The sequence below is a fragment of the Bemisia tabaci genome, chromosome 5 (genome assembly GCF_918797505.1).
Source record: "Bemisia tabaci chromosome 5, PGI_BMITA_v3".
Taxonomy (NCBI): domain Eukaryota; kingdom Metazoa; phylum Arthropoda; class Insecta; order Hemiptera; family Aleyrodidae; genus Bemisia; species Bemisia tabaci.
This window is the reverse complement of record NC_092797.1, coordinates 16,793,634-16,812,521: the sequence shown is the minus strand read 5'-3', so window position 1 is coordinate 16,812,521 and position 18,888 is coordinate 16,793,634. Positions and strand designations below refer to the sequence as shown.

The window sequence follows — 18,888 nt, the reverse complement described above, 5'->3', positions numbered from 1 at the left end:
AATGAATAAAGCATACATTCGCTGTCTCCATTTCGGCTTCCAGCACTTTATGTCCACCTACCTTTCGTCCATTAAATAAATGTCCACCGCTATTTATGTCCACTAAACGTTAAGTCCAGTCTTTATTAAGTCCACATGATTTAATGTCCAACCATGAATATGTCCAAAATTGTCCAAATTGTGGACATGTTATGTCCACATTTTTTTCTTCTCATTTAAATGACAGGAACCACCTCAAAAATAAATGCATACTACTACTAGTTAGTTAGTTAGTTAGTTAGTTAGTATATTTTAAGACGTTCAACGTCACAGGCTATTAACGTCTTTACAGATAATTTTGAAAATGAGAGTATATACGAAAATTTAGATTTTTAAATTGAGAGAGGTAAAGAGTTCCTTCACTCTTAAAAACATGTCATTCATGAATCAAGTCATGAAAGAGAACAGACTCTAAGAGCAGATAAAAACATATGTTCATGTGTACACTGTGCGGATATGATAAGATGAAAACCAAAGCGGGAGCCTAGGAAACGCTCCAATGCCAAATTAAACATTTTTCAGTAATAGATGCAGTCAAAATTGAAAGTCCTCTTTAACTAGTTATTTCGTGCGCCTTCAATCTTGTAGGATACTGTGCAACGCCTCTGACGCGAAATAGTTGCTTAAAGCGTTGCGGCGCGGCAGGCAACCAGCGTGACACGCGCATAGGCGCCTACAAACCTAACGGGATACTTTACGCGTCGCGCAATGCGAGAAGTATCCCGTTAGGTTTGTAGGCGCCAGTGCGCGTTCTGCGCTGCTATCACGCCGCTCCGCTCTGTGTTAGGCTCTTATATTTAAACTCGCGGAGTCAGCGTTTTTCAACTCATGATTTTGAAATGTTTGCCCTCTCTGCATTGATTATTCCCTTTTAAACTGATGCAAAAGAAATATGTAATACTGGACAATATCATGTGTTTTTTGTAAATACATGACGCTTGAATTTGATTTTAGTGGACTTTACATTTGTGGACTTAACTCAGTGGACGTTTAAGTAATGGACTTAACAATAATGTGGACTTTAGAACTGTGGGCGTAAAAATTGTGGACAAAAAGTCCGTGGACGTAAAAAAAGTGGACATAAAGTCCGTGTACCCCATTTCGTGGGAACATTTCCACACGTATTCAATAAACTTAAAATCATGAAGTAATGAAATTAACACGTCTACTTCTTTTTTGGCCCATCAAGATAATTTTTTCTTCAATGTTTGCGCACTACTAAATGTATACGTATTTAGTGGCAAAATTGGGGCAGAGGCGAGGCGTGAATGATCGATTAGCGATTTTTTCCCATTTGAAGCTGTGGCACAGAATCGATTATTCAGGTGTTCGTTGTGAACGCACTATCGATCCTTTTCGATAAATCGATTCATCGCAAAGCACGCCACGCCACTGGATTGGGGCTGATTTTCAGAGGCAAACCACGGTCGTCACGTATTTCTGAGTCCTCAAAATGAAATACCCAGGATTTTCATTAGGTGATACATTTGATACCTCTCACGTCTCATATTACTTTGTGAGAAACAAAGATTTTATCTCCGGGGATTTTGAGACATCGAGACGCTGAAAGTATTTCCGTCATAATACTTGGAAATTATGACAGAAATTTATCTCATGCATCTTGCATGTTGCTTCCTCTCTTGACAACTGCTTCGTTTGCACGCTTTTTTATTTAAATTTTATCCCCGACGTTGTTGATTTACACAGATAGTGGCTAGAATTTGATATTTGAAAAAAGACCGGCCAACTTTATTATTAGGCCCAGAGGAAGTATAATTTTGGTTCCGCAGGAGGTCCTCCACTTCTCGCTTGTTTATTTATTTTTGTTTCTGGTTGGTTGTGTGGCTTCCCATATTCTAGAGAGGAAAATGCTCGAAAGGTGAATTGAGGGGCTTGGAGGACAAGAGGCATAAGTGCAGTTTTTCCTATTTTGAGGAATACGTGTTTGAAGTTTCGAAATTACGTGGATCTTTATGGCGGAAAGAGTGTTCAAATTGACGTTTTGATGCTTACAAATTGGAATTTGGGAGCGAATTTTTCGCAGTATATGCATTATCACTAGTTTTGCTTAAAATCATCAATATCTCAATTTTTTCAAAGGCTGCTTTTATGCGCATTGTCCTTCAAGCCACTCACTTTATGTTTGCGACTCAGTACATGTAGTTGAGCCACCGATCTTAGTTATGAGTAAAACATTGCACCATTGCACAATTTCCGGAAACACTTCTCTCCGAGATTTCCATGAACTTCCGACTGATTAGTGGTATAGCGATCAGTCATCGCGGATCCAGGGTGAGTCGGGGAGGGGGGGGGGGGCATCAGTTGATGTCGAAGGGGGCCCAGGAGCCTCTCCTGGAGAATTTTTAAACCCCTCCCAGATTGAATTGTGAGCAGTTTTATAATGCAATTAATGTATTATATGAAAGTTGAAAATTGACAAATAATACCTCTTTTAACGTAATTTTCTTTTGGTATATGAGAACATTTTTAAAAGCACCTTTTTTCTCTCCCTCTCTCCCCTCCCTTCCTTTTTTCTTTTTTCCTTTTTTGGCACGAGGGGAGGGGGGCTATGCCACCATGACCTCCCTCCACCCTGGATCCGCCACTGGTAGAAATCCTCAGACATTTATACAGGTAAATGCGTAAGATTTCCTCTGTAAATATTTATTTTACAAGGAAAGGCAAATTTGCGAAACTAATTTTGATAGGTGACAAAGAATTACACTAGGTCTTCAGAAAAAATATGTTGGCTGTTTTATCTGCAAGGGAATAGATTTAAGGCACACTGTTACAAAATTTTGGCTCAGAAAATTGAATTGCATATGGATAGTGTTAGAATATCGTGAAAACTTTCGAGCTTTTCATTTTAGCAACTCAGCCAGGTGGTCGAATGAGGAGCAATCGAAATTACCCCCCGGACTCATCATAGCTAGCACGTGAGCTGTGAGCATGCCATTTCCAACGAAAAGTGAACTCGTTCCTAATTACGTATTGAATTCAGGTACGAAACTTCGTTCATTGTCCTCAATTGATGGAACAATACGGGAATTGTACGACTAATTGAAACGTCCGGAACTCGAAATGTGGAGGAAAACCGGGTGAGGATAAGGATGACAGGCGCGGGAGGCGGAGAGAGCAAATTCTGACGCAAACACCCAGGCGTTGGTCGATGGTGTCTTCCTATATCCATGCATCGTTGCCAAAAACCTCTTCATAGAAAGTAAACAAGGGATATAACCAGAAAAATGAGGCTGCTGTGGTTAGTTTTTACAATGGTTTCGACAAATCTTATGTGTGAGTGTCCTCCCTACGCACAGACAGGAAGGGAGAATAATAGATATATTTGATTAATAATTTCACAAAATTTGTCACGCAATGACGTCAACTAAAAAGATGGTAGAATAAAACATTTTTCTGGCACAGCCAACCTGGCTGGTTCTATGTAGAGTTGACCCGGCGTAGGTACTGTTGGTCAGCTGTACGCGGAAGATCACAATTGGTTCTATATATCTCCATTTTGGTTGGCTTCAAAATGATAAAAAAATCCATCATCTTTTTTTCCGTTCCATTTTTGAAATAAGTACTCTATTGTATAGGAAATAGTTACTCAGCCGCTAATTCAGAAATCTGAACAACCATCTTGTAAAGAATACTTCATTCTCATGTACACTTTCGCCTCGCTGTCATGTTCAAAAAGTTTTTTAACCTCAGTTCCATACTGGCATTTCTGCTTCTCACGAAGAGCACATCAAAGACCACGCTCTTTTCCTTTTGGGAATACAGGGAGGGGGAGGGGGGACAAGTAGTAATTTTGAAAATCAGAGTGTTTGTAAAGTGATGAAACCGCCGACTTAACTTGGGTTTGACGGGGTGCCCTGCGGCCCTCCATGACAATCCTGTCGAAAGGGGGGGGGGGGGGCCCTCACTGCGGCGGGCGGTCCTGGTCCAAAATAGCCTAATTCTGTATTCAGGCGAGAGTTCTCAGTTCGGGAGTTTCCACGTCAGAAGATGAATTACAAATCCTCCGTTGTGCTCTCGTCGCTACATCAGCACATGCATATGAGAGGAAGGGGGTGCGGGAGGCATGGGGGGCCTTCTGAAAGGTGCTTCGTCTCTTCGGTTCGACCGGGACATCTCGCGGCCTTGTTGACGGATTTTGACAATTTTGACGGATTCGGAAGAATTTACTCATCCGTGACACCCCGGATTTACTTGACGAACTCTGCCGTGCTAAGGAAGAACGCCGTACGAACGTTCGAGAGTTGCCAAATTCCCTTTGATAAAATGTTTATTTTTGAGGAAAATTATGAATATTTTTCCTTGAAATTTTCGGGAACTTTAGGTGAAATTAAGAACCAAATTATCTGAAAAATTTGGAAGAAAAATATTCATAAGTTTACCAGGGGATTCTTGTTTTATCAAAGGAAATTCGGCAACGCCTGAGGGCTCATACGGCGTTCTTCCTCAGCACGGCAAAACTGCTCTACGTTACGGACGTCAGTCATATGGAATAGACGAGGATGAATAATTGAATACGGCTACGACCGTGAGGAGATATTCTAAGAGCTTGACCGTGGGTTCAAATCGAACTTCAGTTCATGTAGATTATTCAAGTTTTTGGTCGGAGTAACCAAAGTTTTCGTTCATAGAGACCAAGATTCTGTTCGAACAACGAAAGCTTACAAAAATACGCGTCTTCGTACAGTTCAGTAAAACTTTGATCACCTAGGTCGATCAAGGTTCGGGGTCTATGATCGGAAACTTTGGTAAACTGGACTGAGAGCCATGCTATATGAATCAAATTTGGTGAACTGGACTGAGAGCCATGGTATATGAATCAAAGTTGCATTCTTTATATTTTTCTTCTTTCGCGTTGAATCCCTGTAAAAGACTGTCACCTTACTTGAATTCGAGTAGATGGATATTTAGAGTGGCGTCCGTAAGATATGCTGTCCTTAATAAGAATAAAGAAAAAAGTCAACAATGACAACAATAAAATTAACTTACAAGACATTGTATCGCAGTGGCGTGCGGTCCGGATAAGCAAGGCAAGCACTGCTTGCCCAAAGATTTCAAAAGAAAGAAGAAAATTACACCTGTTAGATGCATGTTTTACATTTTAGCAAATATATTTATAAAGCGTGTTCAGTATGTAAATTGCATTAAAAACAGAAAGAGAGAGAGACAGAAATACGTTTAGTGCCACTAAAGTATAGGTAAGCACCAGAGCGGATGGAGGTGGCGCTGCGCGGCCTGAACACGGGCCGACTCATGCGCTGGAGAATCGCTTGCGATCAGCTGAGCGGAGAGCCCCTGCTCGGCGGCGGAATCAAGGCGGGCGGGTAGAGCGGTACGTTCCGAGTCCGAGCCCTTCGCTGCGCGATCGCAGCTCGCTTCTCTTGGCCATCTCTTGGCCCGTCACCGCAGCGCGCTGCTTCTGCCTCCGATGCGCTATCTTGCTCCCTCTTTCCGTCGCGGTTGTAATTGCTCCTTCGGTGCAAATGCCCTTAAATTCTATAAAATTTCCCTCACTTGATCTGATTAGTGATGAATTAGAAAATTCTCAATCATGTTTTAAACGCAGAAAATTCTAATTTTCTAACTTATTTTTCTAATTTCTAATATTAAACTCAAAAAATTCTAAATAATGTAGAATAAAGACTACAATACCTCAAATAAGTGGCAAAATTAGGAGTTAAGAGCATGGAGCCGTCCTCTAATGCTCAGTAACATTTGAAACAAGTTGAGTAAATGAAATCATAAGCAAGAGAGAAAGTAATAAAACCACAGTTTTTCAAGACGTTCCATCAGATTTCATCCGAAAAATAGAGCAAATACCGTAGAATTTTAACAATTTTATAGGGAGGCTCCCTGAGGAGGGGAAAGAGACTACGTTAACCCCCCCCCCCCCCCCCCCGGATGGCGAACGCTAGAGCTTGCCCTGTCACTAAACCCACCGCACGCCACTGTTGTATCGTAACGAGCAATAAGAGTCTCATACGCTGCAACGTGACTTCATGCAACAGAAGGCGTTAGATACAACTATTTTGACGTCTCAGTAGAGCGAATTGCAGCCACATAAAATGAAGGCGAAATCTTTTCTCTCCAACTTTTATGAAAAACAATACGCCTGTAATCAGCAAAAGTGCTATTGATTCACGAAGTACATCGTGGTAAAGCTGATAGTGTCGGGAAGTCCAAAATATTTTGCGTCAGAAACCCCCCTAAGTCAGAAACGTAGAAACGCCTGATTGGCAGAAACGACCCTACTTTAAACCTCAACTTTCGAAAATTCGTGTTATTGCAGAAAAATTCACAGAGTCAGACGCTTTGATCGATTTATTTTTCATTTGTTTTGACTTGCCGTTTGACCCATCTATACTATAGATGATTCTATAGAGTTTTCAATAGCTTGCTCTATACTATAGCTAAACAACATTCGCTAATTATTTTTTCCCCGAATTTTTGTCCGGTCAGCGCCCCCCCCCCCCCCCCGGCGCGGTTTTTGCACCTTGCTTTTCTGTGAGTTGAATACTTTTGGGATTGATCAATTATGAGGGTTTTGGAGGACAGCGGAAATGAGTGCAGATTTGACAATTTCGAGGAATATGTGATTAAAGTTTCAAAATTACATGGAGCCATAGGTGGAGAGTAAGTTCTAAATCAATTTTCAAGACAAAATAAACGCAGAATATACAATTTTTTCACAGAATGAATTTTGAGGCGCATTTTAATACTTTTAGTTGAAGTCATTTTGAAGCACCTTGCCCATGAATTATATGGAGTGAAGGCTTGAAAAGCGCACTTTTCGAATGAAACAAGTCGACGTTAATGCAGCCGACAGAGGAATCCCATCCTCGCAGCGAGGATTTGCGACCGTCTTTCGCCAAGCTCTTGGATTTAAGCGTCAGTTCAGCAACTCTAAATTGATTCCCGCCGAATAGTCTTAAATTACACTTACTTAACCAAGAGTGGTTTTCAGCGCGTCGAGAGGAGCCCCCCCAGCGGCCGGTCCTTGACTCTCAGGTCTCAGGCTTTCTGCGTTTCATTTTTACGTCGGTCATCATGGTCGTCTGCTAACGTCTCGGTTTAAAATTGCCTCCAGAATTATGCGAGTCAAGTAAATTTTGCACCTTTCGCCATTATTTCCCAACTGCATGCTTCTGAGAAGTGGGATTTTTACATCTGCAGTGTAAGCGGATTAGGTATAGACTGCGCTGAGTGTTGACGCGATATAAAAATTTGACCTTTCTGTGGTGCGGATACAAAAACTCTGCCGTGCTAAGGAAGAACGCCGTGTGAACATTCAAGAGTTGCCAAATTACCGTCGATAAAATGTTTATTTTTGCTCAATGTCATGATTTTTTTTTCCTTGAAAATTTCAGGCGTTTCAGGTGAAATTGCGAAAAAAATTATCTGAAAAATTGGAAGGAAAATATTTATAAGTTTACCAGGAAATTTGTGTTTTATCAGAAGAAATTTGGCAACGCCTGAAGGTTCATACGACGTTTTTCCTTAGCACGACAGAACTAGTATCTCGACCAGCGGCGTTGCGAGTTTCGAGCTTTGGGTTTTTATTGTTTCATTGTCAATTTGAAATAACTTGTCGATCATTTTCATGATCTGCACGGCGATATTTCTTTTTTGATTTGCTACAGGAAAAAAGATGGGGAAAACTGCATTATCAAGTGCTTAAATGCAATTGAGCGTCGGGGGTGTAGAAAGGGCATTTCTTGGTCGCAGTGTTTTAGAATCTCCACTGCTAGTTTATATTTTAGAGAGAAAACAATTGGGTAAATTTTCTCAAATTTTTAGTTTCCAACATTGTAAAATCATAAAAAAAATTCAGTGAAAGTTTTAACGAATTCCATACAGGTACTCTTGGCATGATGAAACTTGAGCACTGTCACATTTTATTGAGCTTAGACTTCGTAAAGTTTGTCAAATTATCAGCGTTATGGCCAAATCAACTTAATTCTTCCTTTTTTTTCTTTCTTGATACATAGAGCTCATAATTTGTGGCCTAATAGGAAACACTCGAAAAATCATTGATTATAAATTTTGCTAACACTTCCTCAGATCGTCATTGGCTTGAAAAGGATTTTCGCGTCTGGGTGGTCAAGCGAGGCGATGGAATTAAATTTACAGAAATTACAGACCCGAAAACATTAAAATATGTTTTTGAAATTTGCGCTGAGAAAAATAAATATTGACAGGCCGAAAAAATTCAATAAGTGCTCAGGAAAGGCCTTTCGAGGTTTCGTCAAACGGAAGTGCTGAAAACGAGTTACTGTCCGAGTGACGAGAGAAGTAAGGGAATAAGTCAACAGCCCCTGGATGTATTAATAAACTGTTCCGGTTTTAAACCTGATGCGCAGTGTTTCCTGCTTGTTCTTCTTTTCATTTTTCTTTGTCTCCGTTTCCAGTTAGACAGAAGAGTTCATCCGCGGACTAGATTCCGATCTTTCATTCGCAATCGGTTCGATTGATTCAGTCCTCCACCTTGTTGTCACGTTGTCTATAAGTACCCTAGAGACGATCAACTTTCACAGAGAGTGGTCGTCACTAAATAAAGCTCCATTCCTGCAGAGTCCGTGTATCATGAAAGTTAAACGAGTCCCACAGTGAAAGAAGTTCAAGGGAAACGTACAAACCCCCACTCTACTAAAAGCTAAAGACACGAAAGAACAAACGCCTACTAACCCTCTCATTTTTGAAAATTCGAGATGACTGCATGAGGGATTCAAATCGGATCTAATCACCTCATCTGTGACACCTAACCGCCAAAGCTTTCTATCCTCCCAAATCCCCCCTGGTAAAAATTAGCAGTAGAATGTGTGTTCCAAAATACTATGGACCTAAAGCCGGCTGTAAGATTTCCAATAGCTTCTGTAGCCGGCTGTACAATTTCTTATAGCCTTTTATAGCCGATGGCTATTAAGCAACAGCCAGACGATAAAGTTTAGCTAAACGTTACTAAATACGGATACTAGGACTTAGTTTTTGGACTACCGCTCTCTTTTCATGCCGTAGTATCTTGATTTATTTTGCGAGGAAAGCTCCGTACTTATGAAGGATGCCTGTCATTCTTAATATAATATGTTGGAGCGCCTTCAATTTCTTATGATACTGTGCATTACCTCTGGTGTAAAATAGTTGCTTCAAGCGCCGTGGTACGCTGCGGCGCGGCGGGCGGGCAGCCAGCGCGAAACGCGCATTGGCGCCTACAAACCTAACAGGGATACTTTACGCATTGCGCAATGCGTGAAGTATCCCTGTTAGGTTTGTAGGCGCCAGTGCGTCGCCGCTCTGCTTTGTGTTAGGCTCTAATATTTAATCTCGCGGAGTCAGCGTTTTTCAACTCATGATTTTGAAATGTTCGCACACTCTGTATGGATTATTCTCATTTTAATTGATGAAAAAAAAATATGTTTTAAGGAAAATATAATGTGTGTTTTGTAAATATAAAGGTAGTTCTGTATCAAACTTAATGACTTCCAAAAGCACACGAATTTCTACACAATTTCTCATAGCCTTTTATAGCCAATGGCGATAAAGTGTAAAGCCCGGCGATAGGAACTATAGCCCGACTGTATGCTTTTTTACAGCTTCGTATAGCCCGGCTATATGATTTGCTCCGCTTTCCACAGCCAGCTATATGATTTTCAATAGCCTTCTTTAGTCGGCTATAAGAACTCCTACGGTATTTTGAAACGCAGCTCGTATCGCCAATTTTTACCAGGGCCCTCAGAGAGTGGGCACTCCCTCATATCCTCTAAAACCTCCTGTCGCCACCCTTTCACTGGGCGTCCCCTTCGTCCAGGATGGATCTACCTACACCTAAGCAATACGGAGCCACCAAAATCCCAATAGGTCAGTTGCGCTGGGCACAGAATCGTGTTTTCATGCTTGATTCTTACAGATTAGCTAAAAGTAATAAGATCTGTCTAAACAGCAACTTCCTACGTTCAATATTAGCCGAGACATCGCCCTTTGAAAATTCGGGTCTTCGACGTCATCCACCGCGGTAATAACACCTTTGGTTTCTTCTTCCTTGCTATCATCCGAGTTTCACGTTGAACAACCAGTGCAAATGTGCGTTACACCGACAGATGGAAGTAAGGTGGAAGAAACCAAGGGTGTCACTACCGCGGTAGATGACGTCAAAAACTCGATTTTTCAAGGGGCAATATCTCGATTTATATCGAAAGTAGATAGTATACGCTGTTTGGACAGATCTTATTATTTTTAGCTTATCAACAAGAGTCAAGCATCAAAACACGATTTTGTGACCAGCGCAACTGATCCGTTTTCAATTTTTTAGCGCCTAAATCTTCTTGAGACCGATCGATCCATTTCCGCAACGGACGACCTCAAAAAGTGCGGGTGCGCCCGACGGGGGGGACATCGGCAACGTCCTCCCATTGTTGAGTCCCGCCACACGATGGCCGTCGATCCCCGGGGGCTCCGGGGGGAGGGACGGAGGAGGGGGTGAGTCGCGGGGTTTACGGGTTCATTCTTCGATAGTACTCGCGGCGATTTATGAATGTGGCCGGTCGTGGCCGAGCGTGGCCTAGCGTGGCGCAGCGGGCATCCGATCCAATCCAATCCACTGGAGAGCTTTCTCATCGATGAGTTCCGTTCCGATACCGCTCGGCCCCGCGTCGCTTCCCATTGAGCCGCGGCCTTTGCCGCGTCCTCCCATAAAAGCGACCGTGCCCATAAACCGCTCGCTTTTGCCTCAGGAATTTTAATTTTGTCCGCCGTCCCGTCGCGTCCCCTCCGCGCGACAACGCCCTGCCCCGTCTCCGTCTTCCTGCATCGCTCCAACGGTGCTGCCCCGCGATGGGCTGTGACGTCAGTTTCCGAGACGTCGCCTCCATCATCCAATAAGTTTGAAGCTAGAGTCCCTTTATACTGAGAGTTAAGATAATGTGAATCCATTTCTGATTGTTTTCCGTATATTTTAGGCCTCCAGTGTCACAAACGGGAATAAAGATTACATTTTCACCAATTGCAAAGATTATAATCTGGAATGGACCGGGGAACCACGGGTTCGGCGAGGAACAAACGGAATGAGAGAAGGAACGGAGGAAAGAATTTGAGAATGAGCTGATCAAAGATTACGAAAAATTTTCAATTTGTGTAATCTTTATTATCGTTTGTGACTCCATGAGGAGGTATTGTCTTGAATCTCAGTAATAAGGGACTCTACGTCTTCCTGCATCGCTCCAACGGTGTTGCCCCGCGATGGGCTGAGCTCCTGGCTGTGACGTCAGTTTCCGAGACGTCGCCTCCATCATCCAATGAGTCCGGATCTATAGGGGAAGTCCATAAAGTACGTATCGCTTTGGGAGGAGGGTTCTGACTCTGCGCTCGGGTGCGTTGGGTATACAGGAAGAGGGAAAGTGCAGGTGTAGGGCTGCGTTAGGTAATGCTGAAACTGGAGCGCTGATTAGCAAACATTTAAGATGAAAAATTGGACGTATTTATGTACTAAAAGGAACTATGTTGCACTTAATCCTATGCACTTAGTTCCTTTTAGCACAAAAAGGTACGTCCAATAATTGAACGTATTTCTGTCAAACGGAACTAAGCGCCATAGGGGGAGGAGGGTAGAGGGGGGCTTGGATTGGCGGCGGAACCGGGCGTCGGGCTCATTCCGTCCTATACTCGCAATGCTTTTCCATGGCGCTTAGTTCCGTTTGACAGAACGCGCTATCCGCCATTCTTTATTCCTCAAAAGGAACTCGAATTGGCGCTTAGTTCCGTTTGACAGAAATACGTCCAATTGATGAGTGATATGACAATTTGCCAATCGATATTCATTTGAAAAATCATTTATTTTTGGCCCTTCCTGTGATAAAAGTACGAGCACTTCGTGTGATCTATGCTTTTTGACCCCACATGAGATGATGAAATGGGTGAGTTTAACAGACAGGAACTGAGTCACAATAAGTCTTGACAAAGAAAAAGAGATTTACCCACAGGTCTCTCCTTCCATGCGACACTCGGAGTAAGAGATGAAAATTGCATCTAACCATTTTGCAAGAAGGGGCCACTATTCCTGACTAGGCTAAATTCTGCACTATTCGGTATAAGCTAGAAGTAGTGGATCCTCATGTAAAATGAAGTCTAACTCGTGTTTGGAACACCAAAAAGCGTTCATGAACTCTGATTTTTTAACATACATGGCTCTTTTCTGTTAAACTCAGTCCATAGATCCATCTCCTTCGATGGTAGGACGTCGAGAAAAGGGTTAATTTTGAGGAGACTCAGCTCACTATTAGTTTGGAGCCCGCCTAACCTCCCTCTTTGCATTTCTCCACAATGACACTAACAACAGTGATTCTCTTTCCCAAAGACCTCATTACATTCTTGTCATCCCACCACAAATTCTAGGTTATGTCGGCACGTATCTCGTCCAACTCGGGCAAGAATACGCCTCTCACCGGTCTACTGCCGTGCTAAGGAAGAACGCCGTATGAACCTCCAGGCGTTGTAAAATTTTCTTTGTTAAAACACGAACTCCCTGGTAAACTTATGAATATTTTTTTTCCAATTTTTTAGAGAATTGTGTTCGTATTTTGATCTAAAGTTCCTGAAAATTTCAAGGAAAAATATGCATAATTTCTCAACAAAATAAACATTTTATTAAAGGAAATTTGGCAACTCTCAAATGTTCATTCGGCGTTCTTCCGTAGCAATGCAGTCTAGGCGGCGTATCCACACGCTTCTTCTTCAAGGAGGGCCATGAAACTTTTATTTTCGTTGCAGGTGAAGCCATAAACTGAGGCGGAGGACGCGAGGACCACCCGCGCGTCTCGTCGGGCGAGGCGGTGATGCAGATACGGCCGCGGTGAGGCGGACACGGCCACGGCGCTGCGAATACGGCCACGCTGAGGCAGATACGGCCACGGCCAAGGGACCATGAGCTATCCGAGTTACTGCGGTTTCGCGCGGGGCGGCCTCGAGCCGGAACTCCTGCCACCCCCGCAGACTCACGCAACGATGCCGCCCTCCCCGCTGACTCCCAGGGCAAACGGTACAGGTCAGTATCACATTTTCTCCCCTTTTACTCAAATCCTCGCTTCCTGGACGAAGGAACGTAACTCCATTCCAAGGTTGCCAAATTGAATCAAACGATTCGATATTTTACAAGCCCATAATTGTGAAATTTTTGTCCTAGATTTGTCTGATTTTTGCATGAGATCAGTTGAAAAATCCGTGAAATTTTGGAATTAGGAGTACCAAAAAAATTACAGCCAAAATTTCAATTTGCTGGGGAAATTTGCCAATATTGAAATGTAGTTACATTCTTTTGTGGGGAAACGACGATGTCTACCTTAGACCCTGTTACATCACCTCTTATTACGAGTTTAAATTCTGCAAAAAATTTGACAGGTACCATGGGTATTCGTCAAATTTTAATAAGGAATTATCATAATTCCAAAATGCCCCTTCATCAGTTTTCTCCTTGAGGATAAAGTCACTTTTCACATATTGTAGAGCTTTCAAAATTTCCACATCATGTCGGGCCCAGAGACACAGAGACCCTCCACTAGCCTCTTGGCAATAGGTGGAAACTTTTACTTTTGGGTGTTCGACACCTTCTCATATGGACATTTATACGGGAGCAACAGTCATCTCACCTATAGGTTGATGATGAGTTTCGGGTGAAGTCATAAACCAAACAAGCTTATCAAACTTCGGTTTTGAAAAAAATTTGTTGCGAAATTTTAATCAATGTGTGAATCTGTACAGGTCAGAATCAGCGGCCGCTGAGCCTGTACGACAACCTCCAGTCGAGCCGGACGAATTCGCTGATGGGAAGCGGGAGTCTTTGCGGCGGAATGAGCGGCGGCGGCGGTTGCAGAGGGGGCTCCGGGTCCATGTCGGTGGGAAACCTGACGGCGATCGGGACGAAGATCAACCAGAGTATCGATAACAGCAACAGCGGGGAGCGCCTCCCCTCGCAACTCCACAACATGAGCACGACCGTCCCCCAGAACATCAGCAACAACACCATCGGCGGCCGCCACGCACCCACCAGGAGCTCCCTCAGGCACAGCCGCATGATCGTTCTCAACAAACACGGAAAAGGTATTCCATCATCAATATGTTACTCCTCAGATGCAAATAGAGACCTCTATTCCAAGAATATATCCTACATTCATAGTACAAAATCATGAGATTAACGCGAGATGGATAACGCTCAGCCCAAGGCGCGGAGCGCTTGGGGGGTGGTCCACGAGGCGGTCAGGGGGTACGCCCCACACCCGAGAAGGGAGGCCCCGAAAATGTATGAGCACCCAAAGAATTTTCAGGGCAGACCGACACTGTGCATGGGAATTTGGGCAATGCCGTCGGCTTTTCTTTGGATTTTAGTCAGTTTTTAAAGTGCCTTTAATTTTATCAGCATTTTGTGCTTTGATTTTTGGATTTTCAAAGTTCCATCACTATTTTTTTTTATTGAGCTTTGCTGCGAATTTTTCCTAATCGTTGACGATACAGACAATTTTAAAGAGATATTTTCATCAGGTCCTGTTAGAAAAATGAGACATAATCAGAGATTTTGAGTAGTTTGAATGGGAAGGCACATTTTTTAAGCCAGGTTAAGATAAAATTCATCCATTTAATTTTTTAAGTCCGAGCGGAATCGACCATAATAAATCAGTGAGATAGATTTGCGTGCGTGTATACTAAGTTCGGAGCTATATTAAACCCAAGTCGGATCTTAGTCAGATAGAACCGAACAATAAAAAAAAAACATGACCATTTTTTAAACCGTTCGACTTTTGCTCCCCTACGATGCATGCGGATTGTTGGCTAGAATTGGAAAAAATCCAAGAAGCGGGCCCAAAAATAATTCCTTCCTCGTTTAGAGGCGTTACTCTCGACTAATTAAACTAAAAGAGGGATCGACCCTGCTTTGGCATGTTTTTTTGTTTATTTTTTTTCCGACCGGAAATAAAAAAGCCATCGCCGCCAGCCTTCCACCTCGCGGAAACATTATACATACTTCCTAGTATCATACATTCATGCACTAAAAAAAAAACTCCGGCCGTGGAAGCCGTATACTTACGGGTGATATAGGCATACCGTCCGCGTTCCGGGCGTTGCACCCGGAGTTATCGAAACCACTGCTCCAGCACCCGGAGCTCTCGTCCTCTGAGCCCGGGGTGGACGGTATGTCTAAATAGCCTGTAACTTTTTCTCAGTGTAATTTTTTACTCTTTTTTCAGAGTTTGGTGGAGTAATGTAAAAATACGATTTCCTTTGGGGCTGCTTTTGCCCATAATTCTAATGGGTCGGTTGCGCTGGTCACAGAACCGTGCTCTGGTGATTTAAGCTTATAAGCAAAGATCAGCACAAATGCCAAGACTCCATGTTCAATATTAATAGAGATATCGCTCATCGAAATGCACGGCGCATGACGTCACCACCGCATTAGAGCATTTATGGTGCGTCTTCCGCCTGCTTGTTTTCATTCGAGCACTGGAAAAAAAAACATATTGGATCTAGAGTCCAGACTCTTAAAAACATCGACAAGAAAAAATACTCTTGATTCAATCGGATTTTTGCTTAAATCAAGAACCAAGCCTCTTAATTTGAGCGGATTTCCTTTTGATTTAAGCAAAAATCTGATTGAATCAAGAGTCCTATTTCTTGTCAATGTTTTCAAGCGGCTGGATTCTAGATCCAATGTGTTTTTTTTCCCGGTGATTTTTACGTCATGCAACCGTTGCGAATGTATGCATCCCTGATTGATGAAATCAAGATGGAAGAAACCCAGAGAGCAGGAGGAACCTAAAAGCCTTTGCCACAACGTAAAATTAACTATAGTCTGAACTTTTAAACTTTAATCGAGCTCCTTTCTTTTGTTTCCTTACAATGCATCGAACTTATCAGAGTCAACAAAGGAAAAAAAACTCCAGCCGTGGAAGCCAAATTCACGGGCTATATAGACATACCATCCGCGTTCAAGGCTCAGGGGCCGAAAGCTCTGGGTGTAGCACCCGGAGCAGTCTCAGCAACGGGTAAATCACTCGGAACTTTCGGCCTCTAAGTCCGAAACGGCCGGTGTGTCTATATCACCCGTAACTTTTTTTCAGTAAAATAAAGTGTATGATTTTACCATAACAAATAAACAGGCCTGATTTTTTACGTCAAACCGCCTTTTATAAGTTTTTTCATGAAAGTTACCTACGATTCTTATTGAATGAAACTTTAGGAGATAGTGTGTAAATATATTTCCCTTTATTTTTGTTACAGTTCCTCGTAAATATCAAGTGCCAATCATCTATGACTACAAAATGGCCACCTCTCTAGTCATTCTGCAAATTATTCTCGGCTTCGTCGTCTGTTCTTTGGCGACCTGGCTCATACTGTGGGCTCCGAGACTGAGTGTTCCCCTAATACCTTATTGGAGCGGTATCCCTGTAAGTATCTCACTATAATACGTAACGTTGGTACGTATACGTTTGATGAGTAAACATTAAAGTCACAGTTATTCTTCTACTGGAGCGCGGAATGGGCAGTTTTTTTGCTAATTTCGCAGAATGACAGGTCACATCGGCAACACTGCGGTGTGGCCAGAAAATTGGTCAATAATCCTTAAAATGGCTGCCCACGGACTGACCAATGAAATTAAGCCGAATTCCGCAAATGGGACAGCAGGCAAGTGACCTTAAAGAAATCGGAGTTTCTTGGATGAGTATACGAAAACGACGAAAACCTCGCACGAAAGACAGAATGAAATACCTGGCGAATCGAAGGATATGATAAAAAGATTGGAGGGAATTGGGGTTAAATTGGTTGGAAAAATTGCTGAGAATTTACTTCAGAGGTAAAAAGAGAAATCTTAAAACTTATTCTCCCCGGTTCCGCTACTGTGCACAGTTAAAGTTTAAAAAGCGTACAAAAGCGCAACGCAACTATTCGACCACCTGAGTGTATAGCAGTATCACTCGAAATTGAAGGCGAACTTAACGCACCAACTCACAAGGCCAATTCCTATAACTGCTTGATTCGCAGGATTTTAAAGAATCCCAATGAAAATGAACGCGACCCATACTCAGCCTTTACTCAAGCGTGAAGCAACTATTCAACCACCCAAGTGTGGCACAGTATCACTCAAGATTGAAGGCGAACAAGACGCTCCAACTCACCAAGCCAATTATTCCTGCAACGAATTAAATAGTCAAAAATTGACCGAGTGAGTCGGTGCGTTGATTTCGCCTTCAATTAAGAGTGATACCTACTGTGTCCTGCTGTGGAGTTCGAATAGTTGCTTCGTGGTTTTGTACGCTGAGTATAAATAATCGTAGGCTATAAAGTTGACTTGTTCCTCTTAAAAAAATGGAAGAGGAGCGGAAATTTTGAAACACCGTAATTGAGATTCGTGGTTTCGCACTTTGGCCGTTGAAATGATACTATTGTGTCAAATGGATTGCGTTTTACGGTAATTAAAAAGCTACTATGTCTCGCTCATTTATAAAAGCACCTATCTGTAGGGGAATATTACTAACTGCACATGCTGTTGCTAAAAATGAGCGTGAAATGTGGTTCCTAATTGCGAAACTTATGCCAAATGTACTTAATTGCATTATTTCTGAAAATGCCTACTCTCATTATTTTCGTCTCAGTTTTCTCTTTCTCTACATTTTGACAGTTGTACGATGCAAATTATACAAGAGAGGCAAGAATACTTAATCAATCTGTAGCATTTTTGAAATCCGTCTTTACATTAAGTCTATTATGTATTTTGTTTTTCAGCTGGCCCTCTCCGGGGTTTTCGGGGTCATGTTGATGTGCTGCTTTAGAAAAGATCATCCAGGGTTACCACTCTCTTCGTGTGCTTTAGTATTTAAGGTAAGAGTATGATCAATGCATAATTTTACTTTTAACTTCATCATTATCAAAAACTCATTCAGGTTTTGTTAAATCAGCGGAGACTAACTCCATTGGAAAAAGGAGAAAAATTAAAAGGAAGATATTATACTTATTTGCACTTAAGATTTTGAAGACTCATTTTTTGGAGTACAGGGCCGGATTTACTTACTTGCCGCCCATGGGCCGCCTGTATTTTGCCGCCCCCTTCTCGTTCGTTGAAACATCAATAAAAACCATCAAGTGAACGTGCCGGAGGAGGAGGGGTGCATAAGACGCGTTTACTCGTGTTGGACACATTTTTTGCGAAAGCTCTGTCAACACTACTAGCTAAAGTTCACGGAATTTGGCGCGAAAGTTAAGTTCCGTAAACCTATCTCTGTGCGGATAGGGCCTTCCATTTATATAAAATGAACGATAAAATTATGAGAGAACAAACATAATTGTGGTTTAAAAATGTTTACTTCCGCCGCCTGCACTGTTTGACGCAATGCGTGAAGTATTCATGCAGTCTTGTAGGCGCTATGCGTTTCACGCCGCCCGCTACTAACCGCAGCGACCGCGCTGTCTTTGACGCAATGCGTGAAGTATTCATGCAGTCTTGTAGGCGCTAATATGTGTTACATGCCGACCGCCGCGCCGCGCGTTTCTCCCTTTCATCTCAAATTCTCGTCATCATTGCTCTCTGTGCCGCGCCGTTCCAGGCTAAATTCTGTGTTCGGTTTCTCCCTTAGTCTTAACTCGACTAATTAAAGGGGCTATCTTTTGTAGTACAGAAAGACGACAAAATTAGAGATATAACTCTCAGGAAATGAGAGATTTTTCACCTTTTCTCGTTTATAATTTTTCCTCTGAATCCGATTTTTTTTATACCTACATTTAAAATTACTTGCAAATTTGCCACCCCCTAAATCCGGCCCTGTTGGAGTAGGTAGTAATTGAAACCAATGATCTCAA

At 42.4% G+C, this 18,888-nt stretch overlaps 1 protein-coding gene across 1 annotated transcript in view; it reads left to right on the top strand.

The window, feature by feature from the left end:
• Positions 1-18,888, top strand: part of LOC109042185 (uncharacterized) — a 44,249-nt gene that overhangs the window by 21,773 nt on the left and 3,588 nt on the right. The window contains exons 2-5 of the mRNA XM_019058806.2: positions 12,817-13,090; positions 13,804-14,142; positions 16,315-16,481; positions 17,818-17,913. Of these exons, the coding sequence (XP_018914351.1) occupies positions 12,970-13,090; positions 13,804-14,142; positions 16,315-16,481; positions 17,818-17,913 (723 nt within the window). The 5' untranslated portion in view covers positions 12,817-12,969. The remainder of the gene's footprint in view (positions 1-12,816; positions 13,091-13,803; positions 14,143-16,314; positions 16,482-17,817; positions 17,914-18,888) is intronic.